The sequence below is a fragment of the Eleginops maclovinus genome, chromosome 14, assembly GCF_036324505.1.
Source record: "Eleginops maclovinus isolate JMC-PN-2008 ecotype Puerto Natales chromosome 14, JC_Emac_rtc_rv5, whole genome shotgun sequence".
Lineage (NCBI taxonomy): Eukaryota > Metazoa > Chordata > Actinopteri > Perciformes > Eleginopidae > Eleginops > Eleginops maclovinus.
The window spans coordinates 11740177-11754391 of record NC_086362.1 but is presented as its reverse complement, the minus strand read 5'-3'; the positions used below and the strand labels follow the sequence as shown (position 1 = coordinate 11754391).

General features: G+C 40.2%; 1 protein-coding gene across 1 annotated transcript in view; it reads right to left on the bottom strand.

Annotated features, from left to right (window-relative positions):
• The window catches only part of nrxn2b (neurexin 2b), a 488648-nt gene extending 474891 nt beyond the window's left edge, over positions 1 to 13757 (bottom strand). The window contains exon 1 of the mRNA XM_063900632.1: positions 12815 to 13757. Within this exon, the coding sequence (XP_063756702.1) occupies positions 12815 to 13526 (712 nt within the window). The 5' untranslated portion in view covers positions 13527 to 13757. The remainder of the gene's footprint in view (positions 1 to 12814) is intronic.
• Between the last annotated feature and the right edge of the window lie 458 nt (positions 13758 to 14215).

Genomic DNA, 14215 nt, shown 5'->3' with positions numbered 1-14215 from the left:
GCCTAGCATCCTAACATTCATGACTCAATATTTTACCAATATGAAGCTTAACAAACAATAATTATAATTACTTCAGATTAAAACTGAGTATTTAGCTACACTAAGTAAATATGTAGATTAATAAACAATTGTATGTATCTTGAATCCCAAAGTGACTTGTTGCAACCATCTCTCCAAAGAGTAAAGGTCTCTGTCGTATTGATTTAGAACATGTCTGTCTGTGCGGTTGATAATACCAGAATCAGAGTAGCAAATATAAGGAATATACTTTGGTTTTCTGGTGACTGAAGCCTTTCAGGAGCCGCCTGTCTGATAATTAACACCGAACACTAATAGTCAGGAGGCCTTGGGAGGGAAATAAAAAAAATCAAGCCTAATTGCATAAAGCACGCACCAGACACTCAAAAATCTATATATATGAAATGTAAAACCATTGACGTGAGTTTGTTACGATACTGATACTGCAATGCCAAGACAGTAAAAACAAGTCATCAGAGAAATCCGTATTGATTTGCTTTGTTGTTGCATTTGAAAAGCTGTCTAATGTACCTCAGCAATGTGTTGTAATGCATGCATAGCAGTAAGATGCATGTCGACTTCCTCATTTATTATTTTTTTAAATCCTCTACAGTCATACAAGCTGCAGTGACACATACATTTATTGCAATTAGAAATACATACTAAAGGATGTTTTGTGTTTGTTATAGGCCCATGGTTTCTCCTTCAGCTGAAATAGGGAAGACAGCATGTGACATGGATTTGAAGGCAGAACTTTCGCTTACTTTGTTCATTGTAGAGTGACAGCAGGGGTAGAGAGCAAACTTTAATTGCAGGTGACGGACGATCATGCTGGCAGAGACCTTTAAGTTTGTAAAGAGCCATCTGAGAAAAAGGTGATGAAGGTGGGCTGGAAACATCAGATTGACACATTTCCTTGAAGCGATTTGCTTGACTGCACACAGCCCACCTGCATGCTACCCTACCACCCCATTGCGTAATACAAGTCAAAACAAATATGTTTTGATTGCGCCTAACGCTCTTCGGCTCCTTTCAGTCAGGCAACTTAACCCTTCACTTTAATCCACTAATGCTTGCTTTTTGCTTCTGCAGAGAGATGCTTTCTGCGTAAAACTATTCATATTCATATATGGTGCAAAAAAAAGGAGGTATTAGGGGATTAGGGACTTAAGGAAGTCTAGAGCAGTTGTTACCAGATAGCTTTTTTTAAAGATGCAACAAAGGCCGGGTTATAAAAAAATAGTGGATCAGAATCTATCTATTTAAAGTGGAGACTAATATGGTTTGCCTTCGTTCTCAAAAAGAAAAAGCAAAGTTGATGGCATGGCAAGAGAAAATTAGATAACCGTGTAGCACGACATTCCTTCAAAGTATGAAGAATATTTGGCACCCATGCCTAAATAGTGATGTTTTTGTTTGCTGTCTGCTCAAAGGAAGATGGGAATCTATCAACAGGAGAATGGAAGCCCAGTAGCATGTGTCCTTTGAATTTAGGATAGTTCAGCCTGCAAAAAGCCAGCAGTACACAGTAAAGGGTAAGAGAATAATCTAATGAGGGGATGATGGGTAAAGGGTGAGCAAAAAAGGAGTCGAATAAGGTCTACTGAATTGCATTTAGCAGTACTTTATAGCACATGCAACAATGTTTTACACCCTTATATACCTTTGTTAAGTCGAGAGATTAATGTTTTAATTACTTTTGAAATTGTTTTACTTTAGAGATCATTTGTGGTTTATAATACTCGTTTCTATTGTGTTCTCAGGCTTTATTTTTCATTTAAAATATAATGGTATGCTAATTTTTATTTATTCTTGTTTCTGTAATTACTCTTCTTACTGATGTGACATGAAGGGAAAAATTGTACCACTGACGAAATATTGCCATACTCTTTCTTGTCTGTGCCCATTACCAACTAACACAAACTAAAACTGAATTGCTTTTTATTAGGTTACTACAGGAAGGGAGGAGAAGAGATCCATAATGATAGGAAGACAACGACAGCAACTTTACAAACGCCATGTCCCAACAGCACACAGCAGCAGCAGAAACAGAAGCAAAGCTGGAACACAATCTTTGATAAACAAAACAACCAACAACACATTTTAGCAATCACATCCAATGGAGACTTCAATCATGGAGGATTCATTAAACTTTATCAGTGCAGTTGGCTGGTGAAAGCAAAACAAAGCTTGGATTCTGTCAGACTCTAAGGTTACAGTCAGACGTATGGCTGATAAGGTTATCTCTTGAAGCACTTCTCGCAGCCTAACGAGCTACAGCCCATCATTAGCACTATGTTTATTTATATTTAGGACAAGTTAAGTGGGAATTCAATTATCAGGCAGTATATGGAAAAGGGGGTGATAGTCATCATCTTCTGTATAGGTGAGAGAAACTGTTGTTTATTTCACAACAGGAAATAACAGGGTTTGAATTAAATAATTAACAACAGACTTCACAAACTGAAATGGGGCTGGAAACTGTTTCCAGTAATAGCTTGCCTTTTTCACAAGAAGAATGGCCTATTCACAGTTGAAAAGTGTTCACTTTAAATTGGCAGCATGTGGCCCCTACACATACCAATTTAAATAACAGCTCACTCTTTCAGTCAAATGTAATTTTCTCAAGATAAACATTTTCATAAATATCTTTATTATCTTCATGTAGAGTTTTGGGGAAAAAATTAAGTTCAAGGTTTTTGTTGCGTCACAAATCAGGCTATTTTCAACATTACGGCATAGTGTGTGGTCAATGTATGTGTCAGGTAGTGTCTATGACAGGGTTTCATAAGGGTTGGCTATCAAACATGACAACATTTTTTGCCAAATATATGTTCATATAATTTAGGTTTTTAATATAAGAAGGTGCTTCTCACTCTTTTGATGTAAGTGCATTCCATTCAATTTAGAAGAGCACAAGTCATGAGAGCGATAGCTAAACTAAACATGCTCGTTAGGACAAGTGAGCCTACACTGTCCCTCTATCGATCACAAACTTCCCTACGCAGTGACCTTACGCCTTATCCTTAAAACACACGTGTCAATACCCTACAAAATATGACTAAAACCTCCATGTTTGACCATAAACACAGGAATATTTATAAGTAATAGCACCTAACATGTTTATATTTTAGATATCCCTCTTTTATTTCTTAAATGAGGCTTTCTGGGTCAAGCTCTAGGCAGCATGTGTATGAAGCTGATGCCTTAAATCCCTGAGTGCAGCTTTGAGTCTCTCTCACTGCAGATACAAGGTCCCCTGAGGCCTCTTTCTTTAAGGGGCTGGGGGATAGCGACATGCAGGGTCCAAACTACAGGGCTCCTTAAGGAATCAGGTTTCTGTTTTATTCTGATATACCGTAAATAATAAAAAGTGATGATGGAATTGAACTGGAGGGTAGTTAGCAATAATGAGCTAAGCAGCTGGTTTTAAACACCTCTCTATATGCTGCTGCCAAGTGGGAAAGGGCTGCTGCATCAACCTTTTCCTCATCATAAACGGTGATGTAGTGTTTATTCCACTGGCAGAGCGCAGACAGCAAATGTGGGCCGATAACATCCAATTTTCTGTGACACTGCCAGATATTATTTCCTCTCACACGCTAAAAAATAAGGAACAAAATTCAAACCCACGCTTAAAACTGATTAGGTTTGGTAATTTTATTTTTCCCGTCGATTATCTCTCAAAGTGTGATCAATATAATGCAGCGTTACCACGAATATTAATTTGTTTCACTTAATTTTTAGATGTTCCAATAAACACATCAAAGTTCCAAATGTATAGAGATATACAAATTATATTTTTATCTCCTGGTTATGAAAGACTCTCTACATAGGATGCACAGTGAAAGCAGCATCAGCGGAGAAGCAGCAGTAGCTTTGATTCTGTGTAAGTTTCAAGACAGGATGTGTTCAGGAACAATAATGTGTGTAGCCCGCATTTACTAAAATACACTTCAGGATGCAGGTGTGTAGAGCATAGGTGTAAAGCAAGCGGTCAGTGTAGCATGGTAGGGGCGCTGAAATTAATCTTTTCTAAGATGCATCGCGATGCAGACGTGAATGATTCTACATCGATGCAGTGACAGGACATAATCGATTATAGCGTAGTAGCGTTGCTTCTTGATGTTCTGGCCGTGGCCCGACAATAACGTTTTTTGTTTGTTTTTATTTGACTTTATTAAACAATTATATCAATACATTATAGCAAGGCAAATAAACATGAAGGTCCATTCCCAAGCAGACCTCTGGGCAGTGGGCACACTGGTTTTATGAACTAAACGGGACGCACGCACGCCTCTGTCATTCGGTGACGCTGACGCAGAGAAAAAGGAACAGAAGTGACAGCGGCACAACGACACCAAACACGGAGCAGTCTGCTTTATCCACCAACAAGAGCAACACAGTCCCAGAATCAACAGGCAGAATGACCCGCTCTGAATCAGTCCGTGTCGCTGCGGCTCAGACACACACATGGATTGATGTTTTTTTTTTAAACTCACGTTACCCCCATGTTTTAACCAACTCTTGGATTGCAGAGTATGAACGTCTTCTCGCAATTTTCGGATGATAAATACTTGCGTAAAGTTTGTGAAGGCAGGTTACGGTCTCCTCTCAGTCCCCCAGCCCACTAAAAATAATGAGTGACATGTTGATAGTAATCAGAGTAACACGGCAAGGTCCGTGACAGGGGGCTTTTAAAGTCTTGGCTTTCAAACTATTACAATATTGCTGAATTCAAATTATAAAAACTTAAAAAGTGCTTGATCTAAAAAAACAACAACAACAAAATCCCTTATTATTCACTTAAACAAATGTTGATCTCTGACTGAGATATGATGAGTCTAACTTAATATCATAAATTCATGGGATTTATATACAGTAAGACAGATAGTGTAAGTGTGCACCGTGCACTGTTTTAGTTTCAGTATGCTGTTGTAAATACTCCTGTTGTTCAGCGTTCCATTTACGTCAGAGGTCGGAACTGGGAGTGACGTCACATCCAATTGACTGCGTTCAGTACAAGTCGGAAAAGATGGACGCTCGCAGATTACCAAAAAGATTACCAACAACTACAGAACAAATATGCAGTCCACTTGAAAAACTTTAAAAAGGCCACACAAATAGAAAACTACAGACCTAACACACTGTTTTGAAACATGTATACCAATGTTTAAGGCCGAAACTAGTCAAAATATGTATGTATGTAATATTTTTTCCGGTGTCATACAGCAAACTATTTGGAACATCCTTACAGTATTTTACACTAGGCTATTTTAAGTATTCCAACAAAGCAAGCCATGAACGTTCGCCTTGTTTACAGATTTAGCAATTACCTCGGGTTAGCCTTTGTTAGCAATACCTGTTGATAGCAACGCTCTGTGTCATTTTTTGTGCATAAATATCGTAGCAACATAGCTATCTTGAGATAGAAGATGAGCGGTACTTTATGTACAGGAGATTTAATGTGAAACAAATAATACTGAAGAGCTAAAGATGTTATGTGATCAACGTGTTTACTTAGTGTTTACGCGCTGGGCAGCCATGTTGTGTGCAAAGTTGAAAATTGAAAGTTGAACTGGAGTATGGCGAGGTATCTCCGAGTTTCCGAGTAGGAAGTCCGACCTGAGGGGGTGTTCCAGTTGAAATTTCCGACTGGGAAGTCGTATACTCCCACTTCCCAGTTCAACTGGGACGCAGCACACACTGATGTTTGTGACGCCATATTAAGGACATTTGTGTCCTTTTGAGTTGAAGACAGTTGCAGCTGCAGATAAACTGCAGAAGTATTAGTTTGTTTTCTGAGGATAGAACAATTTCACACTTAGGGAGGCTAGACTTATACAATTTATTTATTTATTCATTTTGCTTTATAATTTAATGTCAAGACTTTTATGTTATTGATTTCTGAAGCACTTCCTGAATAGTTCATATTTATCTGAGTGCTTGTATTCATTGAAGAAAAAGAAGCCTTGCGTCGTGAGACCAGAGAAGATGCACAGCTCTATAGCGTGGGTAGTCAGCTAACTAATCATTAGAAAGTGAAAAACATGGCTTAATGTCACCTCTGAAGACATGCTTTCACACCCTAATGACAAAATAGGTCTATGATGTCCTCCGTTGCTCTGACTTCTGAACTTGCTGCAGTGAGGAACAGATTTTACTTCATGACCTAGTGACAGTAGTGTTGGGTGTGGTTACAGGTTAAACCCAGCTTCCAAATACGTCATTGAAGCTGGATGCGGTCAGAAGGCAAACAAGCTTGTAAGTTTTAACCGGAGGGCAGCTTTTGAGCATGGCTTTAAGTCACCTTTTAACTTAATAAATCCAATTACACTGGCTGTTGTCAGCATCTGACCTTTCTAAAATCAATAAAAAGTCATTGAATTTACTGACTCGATTTGCAAATTGCTACAGTGAAGGGATCATGAGATCCATGAATGTGCTGATTTAAGGCATGGTGTTGTTCTGAAGTCCAGTTTTCCTCTTCAGCAGTGTCTTTTAACAGAACATGTATCATTGTTTCTTTGGCCAGGATAATGTGCTGTTTTCATTTCATTCTAATGAAGTAACTATTCTCCATTAGCTATTTAAAACCTCTCTCAAGTCAGCAGTATATGGTAAAATAAAAAAAACATTAAAAAATAACATAAAGGTCAAGTGCAAAGCCAGCTTCATGGCAACCTGAAAGTCTATTCATAGCTTGCTGTGATATTAATATACTCAACAGTCTTTCACAAATTCATTTAACCTCTAATTACCCCGACTTGAGAGCTCATAACTGCATTGCCTCACATTGCCGTTTGGGGTTCAATAGAGAACAAAGCAAGGGTCAGCATCAATTATAAAAACAATGGCCCACAGAGGCACGTAGTGGCTTTAATTACAAACCCTAATGGAAAAGGCCTGCCCGTTACTTCTTCACAATGCAAGCTATTAGGAATATAATCTATGATTATGGCAGGAAAGGTGCACAAACACACATACATAGAGCAAGCACATCATAGCAGAAGTAGTCCGTGTTTGCTTCTCTGTGAGCAGCCAACGTAATATCGGTTAGGTGAAACCTGAATTTAGTTTTTGTTATCAGTGGTCAGTTTTAAAAATCATCAGGCTGAATCATAACCTCCAACTTATCACCTCTAAATTCACCTCAAGAATATTCATGCAGACGAGCCCAAATAATACATTTTAAGAGCTGCCAGATTTGGATAGAAGCTGATAAAAGCCGAAAGAAAGATCACTGGTATTCAAATGAACAAAACAAGAGTTACAGACCCTACAAAAAGCAATGTTGGATAAAAGACTGTGCTTGAGGGAGATGAGATGGCACAACCTCCTTAAATTACAAAACATCAGTTGTCATATTCAATGTTCAGATTTTACCATGTCGTCTTTGGGCTGACAACCACTATTAAATATGATTTCAAAAGTCAGAAATACAAATGAACAAACAAAGGCTAATGGATTTAATATCAATGATTGGGCCAAACTGCACTTATGAGCTGTAAAAGTGTTTCCCAATGTGCATATTTTGACAAGATGTATGTAACATAATGGGGTTTAGATCAAATAGTAAAGTTTGGCGCTTGTCATCTCTGCTTGAGTCAAAAATGAAAGCAACTTCTTTGTGTCAAACTCCATTCTCCCTTGGTGTGTGATCAGATATAGAATCGGAGGATGAAACCCTCTTTATTAGTCACATAGGCCTACTGTACATGCACACAGCAGAGCACACACAGTGAAATTGGTCCTCTGCATTTAACCCATCCTAGTACTAGGAGCAGTGGGCAGCTACCGTGCAGCGCCTGGGGAGCAATGGGGAGGGGGGATTGGAGGTGTCCGGTGCCTTGCTCAAGGGCACCACAGCAGGGCCTAGGAGGTGAACTGGGACCTCTCCAAGTAGCAGTCCACTTTCAATATTTTTTCAAGTCTGTTCAGGGACTTGAACCGGCGACCCTACGATTCCCAGTCCAAGCCCTACTTACTGAGCCACTGCTGGACATGTGATCATGTGTACATCAAAGCCTGCCCCTTCATAGTCTTATACGTGACCACCAAAAACACTGAATATCAACTTTTAATGTTGTTCAGATCGGTGATGGATTGTACTGGTTTGTTGGTTATGTCATCAAAATGACATTGAATATCAGGACAGATAGTTAGCACTTAACCAAAATAACATTAAATCCACATTAAATCTCTTTTCTGTCCTAAGACCCATTTTTTTCTTTCTTTTTCGAAAGCATAGGTACCATTCACTTTCACGCAGTTTGGCATTCATTATTCATGAAACAAAGGTTTTTTCTCATAAAGCCTATTTGCTTTTGATTTGGTTTTTTACAACTCAGGGCTTCTTTTCACCGCACATGTAAAAAATCTGTTTTGGAATTTTTTCACATCAGCTGCTTCTCTGAGTGGCAGTCATTCCAGATGCATGTTCATGTTTGAGTTGACGGATCAATGTCAGACAAAAATTGCAACATTGTGTCAATTTCCTTTGAATTCATCACAGTGTACTTCCTCCCTAAATGTTACTCAAATTAGAATAAATAACAGATTGTTTACAATAGAAGGTTTACTTCAATAACAGCAAAAGATCGATACAAGACTGTTAAAACCATAGAGCATAACGCAATAGACCCGCTACTTCCAGACAACAGATAATATGCAGCTGTTTCAGGTTCAACCAAAGAAGCACAAGATAATTTTGCTGAGGGAAATTTTAGTAAATAGACCTCATTCAAATTAATTGAATAAATCACATCTAGAATAAGTGACATGTATATTTACCTAAATGCTATAAGTCATATTTAAAAATGTTCCTGTTCATTGATTCCTCTCTGAAGAGAAGGAATTAAGACTTTAAAAATAACCTTTTCTTTGGAATGGCTCCCTGACCATGGAGCTAACACAGCTAGATGTGTTAGTACCAGAGTTGGGTGTAACGCGTTACAAAAGTAACAGAGTTACGGTAATGTATTACTTTTTGCTGTAACGCAAAAAGTAACTGCGTACCATTCACTGCAGGACAAGTGAATGGTACGCAGTTACTTTTTGCTGTAACGCAAAAAGTAACTGCGTACCATTCACTGCAGGACAAGTGAATGGTACGCAGTAATATAACGCATTACTTCTGAAATTTGAAATTAAAATTCTTAGTAACGCAGTTACAACACATTTTAACCCGAAATGATGTGGTGTTTTGTTTTGTTGAATTCACACACATCACAAGACATTCCGACACCGGAGGAACAATTGTGCCGGTAGAATAGTTACTCAGTAAGCCTGTTTACTATTGGTTAAGAGGGCTGCAGAAACAGATTCGTGATTGAGAACTGCTTGCTCACAATGCAGAGCTGCAGGCTCGGGGAAAAGAAAAAGACAGCAGAGCGCGCAGGCCAAAGCAACAGAAGGTCACTTTCTCTCGGTCTGCTGGTTGAACCACGAGAAGTTCAGAGACTAGTGGCAGAGTGTTGAAGATCTGCAGCCTCCGTCCTCTGTGGAATCGCCAGCTTTTAGAAAGCTTGTCAGCCAAATCCCCCGTTAACACACCAATGACAAGGTGAGCTAACGCTGCCATAGAGACTCGTTCATATACAGCAGGTCACAGGGCCGTGCAGAAGCTCCACTAACATGTTGTTAATGACACAGAGAGATGTAATGTTACCGGTGTCACATATTATTCAGCCCACTTTAACGGAGCATGAGTTTAATTTCAGCATACTGCCATAGATATAGCTTTAATTAATGAGCTGCAACAAACTACATGTTAGCATTTAAAGCCATACTTTTGCGGTTATTTTGGTGAAAGTAACTCAAAGTAACGCAAAAGTAGTGTAACGCATTACATTTCAGAGACAGTAATAATGTAATGTAACTTATTACTTTAAAAAGACAGTAATAAGTAATATGTACTGTATTACATTTCGGAAGTAACTTGCCCAACACTGGTTAGTACAGACATTTAAAAGGGTCTTAAAAGTAACAAAAAGAGAGAGAGACCTATACATGGCAAACCATGTTAGATAAAAGCAATAAATACATCACTGCACTGGCAGTCAGCCATAATGACCCAATTAACGGCCCTCAATCCAGAGAACATCTCTGAAAATAAATTAACACAGAGCAAATTAATATCTTCATGCTCTCTCTTATTCTTGCTCTCCTCTCCATTTCTCAGTGTTGAAAAGCCATTTCTCTCTCCGATTTTCCTCTTGCTGCGTTTCTCTGCTCCTTTCCTCTATCTCCATTCTCTCCCTCTATCTTACTCTCTCTCCATTTCAAAAGGACAAATGTTTCCTGCAGTCACTGTAGCACTGCATTGGTATTCTGCTCTAGATTTAGCCAAGAGCCAGGCGGCTGTATCTGCTTCCAGCAACCACATAGCAATCTGACACAGAGCTCACAGAGCGAGTACGCTTCAAGAGCTGAAGGAACTGAGAGAAATGAAAGAAAGACAGCAAAAAAAGCAGAGAGACACAGACAGACCTATATGGCTGCCCAGCACAAACTTTGCTGTACTAAAGGCTCTCCAATTTATTCACAAGTAACAAAGGAATCCCACTTTGTTTAGTTTATTTAGAGGGAAAAAGACAAAACAAGACAGCTTCTCGGGCTAGTAAAGACGGTTCTAGACTTTCTACTTGAAAACAACTTAAATGCTTTAATCAAAATCTTGGCTCCATGCTGATGTTATTATTTTTACTTGAGATCCATCAAAAGCAGTAGTCAAACTATTTTTTTAAAACAAAACAATGTGTTGCCTTGATTTCTTTTCAGCTTTGTCAAAATTATCTCTGCGTGCCACCAAAATACAAGACTTCAAAACAATTGTCACATTTCTGCTGGCAAAGAAGTTATACACCTTTTGAAGATCCAGTAATTACAAGTCACTTCATCACACAGGACAAGGCAGGAGTTACTGAGTCTATTGATTATCATGGATAGCGCAATGCAAGGGCAAAAAGGAGGTAATCTAGGATGAAGGCACAGTGGATAAAAGAATGCACAACTAAGGTGTTGAGATGCAGACACTTTGAGAGAAAGAGAGGAGGGAGATAAGTGCAGGGGGAGGAGAGGTGAGAGTATGAATGCTGACAGCGGGTAAAGGTGAAAGAGAGATAAGTGGAGTAAGGGAGTGAACTTGGGAGAGATAGAGCGGGGGAGGGAGGTGAAGAGAGATAGAGCGGCCAGATAGTCTTGAGGAGAGGAATTAGGAGGCGGGAGAAGGAAATGCTGCGGGACGAAGAAAACCGGAGTGATGGATGAACGTAAAGCAGAGGGAGAAACCCTAGATATGGAAATGGGATGTGTCAGTAAAGGAGGGAGCCAGAGGTGTAAAACAGAACAAAGTTTGACATGAGCTGACAGCACAGGAGCACATCCCAAGAGCAAATGAAGGCAAGCACAGGGTGCATGCCTGAGACAATAGGCTTGGAAAGAGAGAAATGAAGAAGACAGATAAAGAAACAAGAAAGGAGGAAAAACAACAGGAAATAAAGCCAGTTGTAGAGCAGACCTACAATGTGCCATGTCTAAATATCTTGTGTGAGTCACATAATCCCTTAGAAAAAAAAAATCTTCAACAATTGAATCTTTAAAGCAATGAATCTTTCTTTAAAGGTCACTTATTATGCAAAATGCGCTTTTTGATGTCTTTTATACATAAATATGTCCCCAGTGTTTAAGGAGAAGTGTCAGAAAATACAACCCTCTTTCTTTTCCTCCTTACCCACATCTCTAAAAACGGGGGTACAAACGAGCTGATCCAGATTTGCTGGCGTCATAGAGGAAATGTGGGCTGGCTTTACATTGAACTCCTGGCACTGTCCCGCACGCATCGTCCCCAATATACAGTTGGCAAGCTAATCCCCCTCCCCAGCTGTGTGCCTGTGTATTCAGCAGGATGTCTGCAGGAGGGACTTGGAGTAAAGTTGTTGGAGATTATGTGTAAAGAAGCTAGATATAAAAAAGTCCTTTCCTTGTGGTAAACCCGTGAGAGAGAAACGTTTGAACTCCATACCGTTTCAGAAATAATGCTTGATGTGGGTTGGAATATAATATGGCGTTTAATCATGGCAGCGTCTAGCTGAGTTTCTCCCTGTAGACACCCTTCTCTTCGCAGAGCTGAACGCTTGTATGCGGACACTCTAAAGTTCCATGGCCAACAGAAGCTCATTTCCATTTAAAAAGGTACAGACCAAGAATCAGCACTTTAGTAACAGGGCTGAAATAGAGGAGGATGCGGCATGCTACAATGGGTGGTATTTTGAGCAAAACACTTCACAGACATGTTTGCTATAGATATGTCCCTGTAATATATTGTTTAAATAAAGAATAATACAGGACCTTTAAAGAAGTTTGAAAATAGAGTGAAAATAGCAATATGCCATTCATTTAAGAAAGCAACTTACCCTCTGTTTTTAGTCATCACTGTGCTAACCACTCAACTATAAGAACACACAGATCCTACTGTCTCATACCAGAAACCAGCCACTTGTGATTTCACTGAAAGATACTTGGAAAAGGTCAAGAAGACACTGTCTTAGTATAATTTATACACATCAGAACTGCACATTTATAATAGCCTACCTCTCACACCACTGTCCCTTTAGGAGACTAAATTCTGTCAGATGACCCCAAAACCACAAAAGAAAGAGCCACATCTTTGACACCTCATTAAACTACCTATTAAGTAACGAGGCACACGAAGGATATATTTAACTACAGCAAATGTACAGCTTCAACATCAATGAAACTAAGGTAGAGCAGCTAAAGCATGATGGTTCCTTACCTTCCTTGCAGTACTTCCCCCTGAAGCGGGTGTGGGTGCAGTCACAGGTAACTTCTCCAAACTGAATTGAGCAAAACCCTCCATTGAAGCACGGGTTCTGTTTGGTGCAGAGGTACTCCAGGTCGCTCTGAATGCCCTGGCTGTTTAACAAAGTAGGAGGCATCTCCCCCACCTTCAGGTTGGAGATCAATCCCAGGAAAGGTGGCTCATACTTCACTGTGCTAGACGTAAGGGCCGAGAGGCGCACATCAGGTGGAATGCCGCCCACAAAAAGGTCACTGACCACTGCCATCTCCTTCCTCTTGGACTTGACCTCAGCCACTTTTGTCTCACCATCAACCATCAGGAGGGTCTCCCGGAAGTTGCGGGTCAGCAAAACCATGTGCCAGCGGTCGTCGTTCACCCGAGTCTCCATGTGCAACGTGGCCGGCTCGGCACAGTGGATGGCAAAGCGCAGCTGGAGGCGCCCGCCTGCGATCAAAAGCTCCAAGAAGTCGCAGTTGCCTCCATCATCCAGGTAGAGTACTAAGGCTTTGCTGATGTTGGTCTTGAGACTGAAACTCAGCTCGCCCACCGATCCAGCTTCCCAGCGTCCATAGCGGGCCCACTGGCCAGGAGCCCCGCCAAATTCTAGCATCTCCACTGTAGTGAGCAGGCTGATGAGGGCCAGAGGCCACAGGGGCCAAAACGGGAATCTTAACCCCCTTGTCATGCTCAAAGTTCCCTAATTTCCCCTTTTCTACTTGATGCCTTATAGGTCTAATGCACCCCAGAGGTAAGGTCTAGCTTTGTTGTGGCTAACAGATTTAAAATGTAACCAAATGTATTATATATCACTGAAGTGGGATATCAGGCTCACTGAGTACAGTAATCCACGCAGCGGCCCTATTCCAATTTTCTTGAAGAATCAGCAGTTTGTTCCTTTTCTCTGTGGTGCTATAATTCTTGTCCTTATCCTGACTCTCTCCTTCGTCTCTCCATCAGTTGGTGCCTCTGGGACTAGGAGGAAAGGAATGAGGAATAGTGGGAAAGTAAAAGAGGGGGGAATATGATAATTTAAACACAGCCGTTTCTTCAAAAGCCTCTTCGTCTATCCTGGGCTGAAAATAGAATCTTAGTCTCTAGAATCCAGATCGCAGTTCATTTTTCAGGAAATTTGAGCTGGTGCCAAATGCTTGGGGGAAGAGTTATCTGATTATGATCTTTCTTTTAGGGGAAGGCAAGTAGAAGAAAATGAGCAAAAGAGTGAGGGAGCCTTGGAGGAGACTGGTATCAGAGTCTGCTGGTGTCTGCTAAAGCAAATGATGCGTTCATGGTTTCAGCGCAGACCCATTCTTCCCTTGAAATGTTTGGACTACAAAGCTTTACGCAGAAATAGGTTCCATCATGATTGTTGCAGAT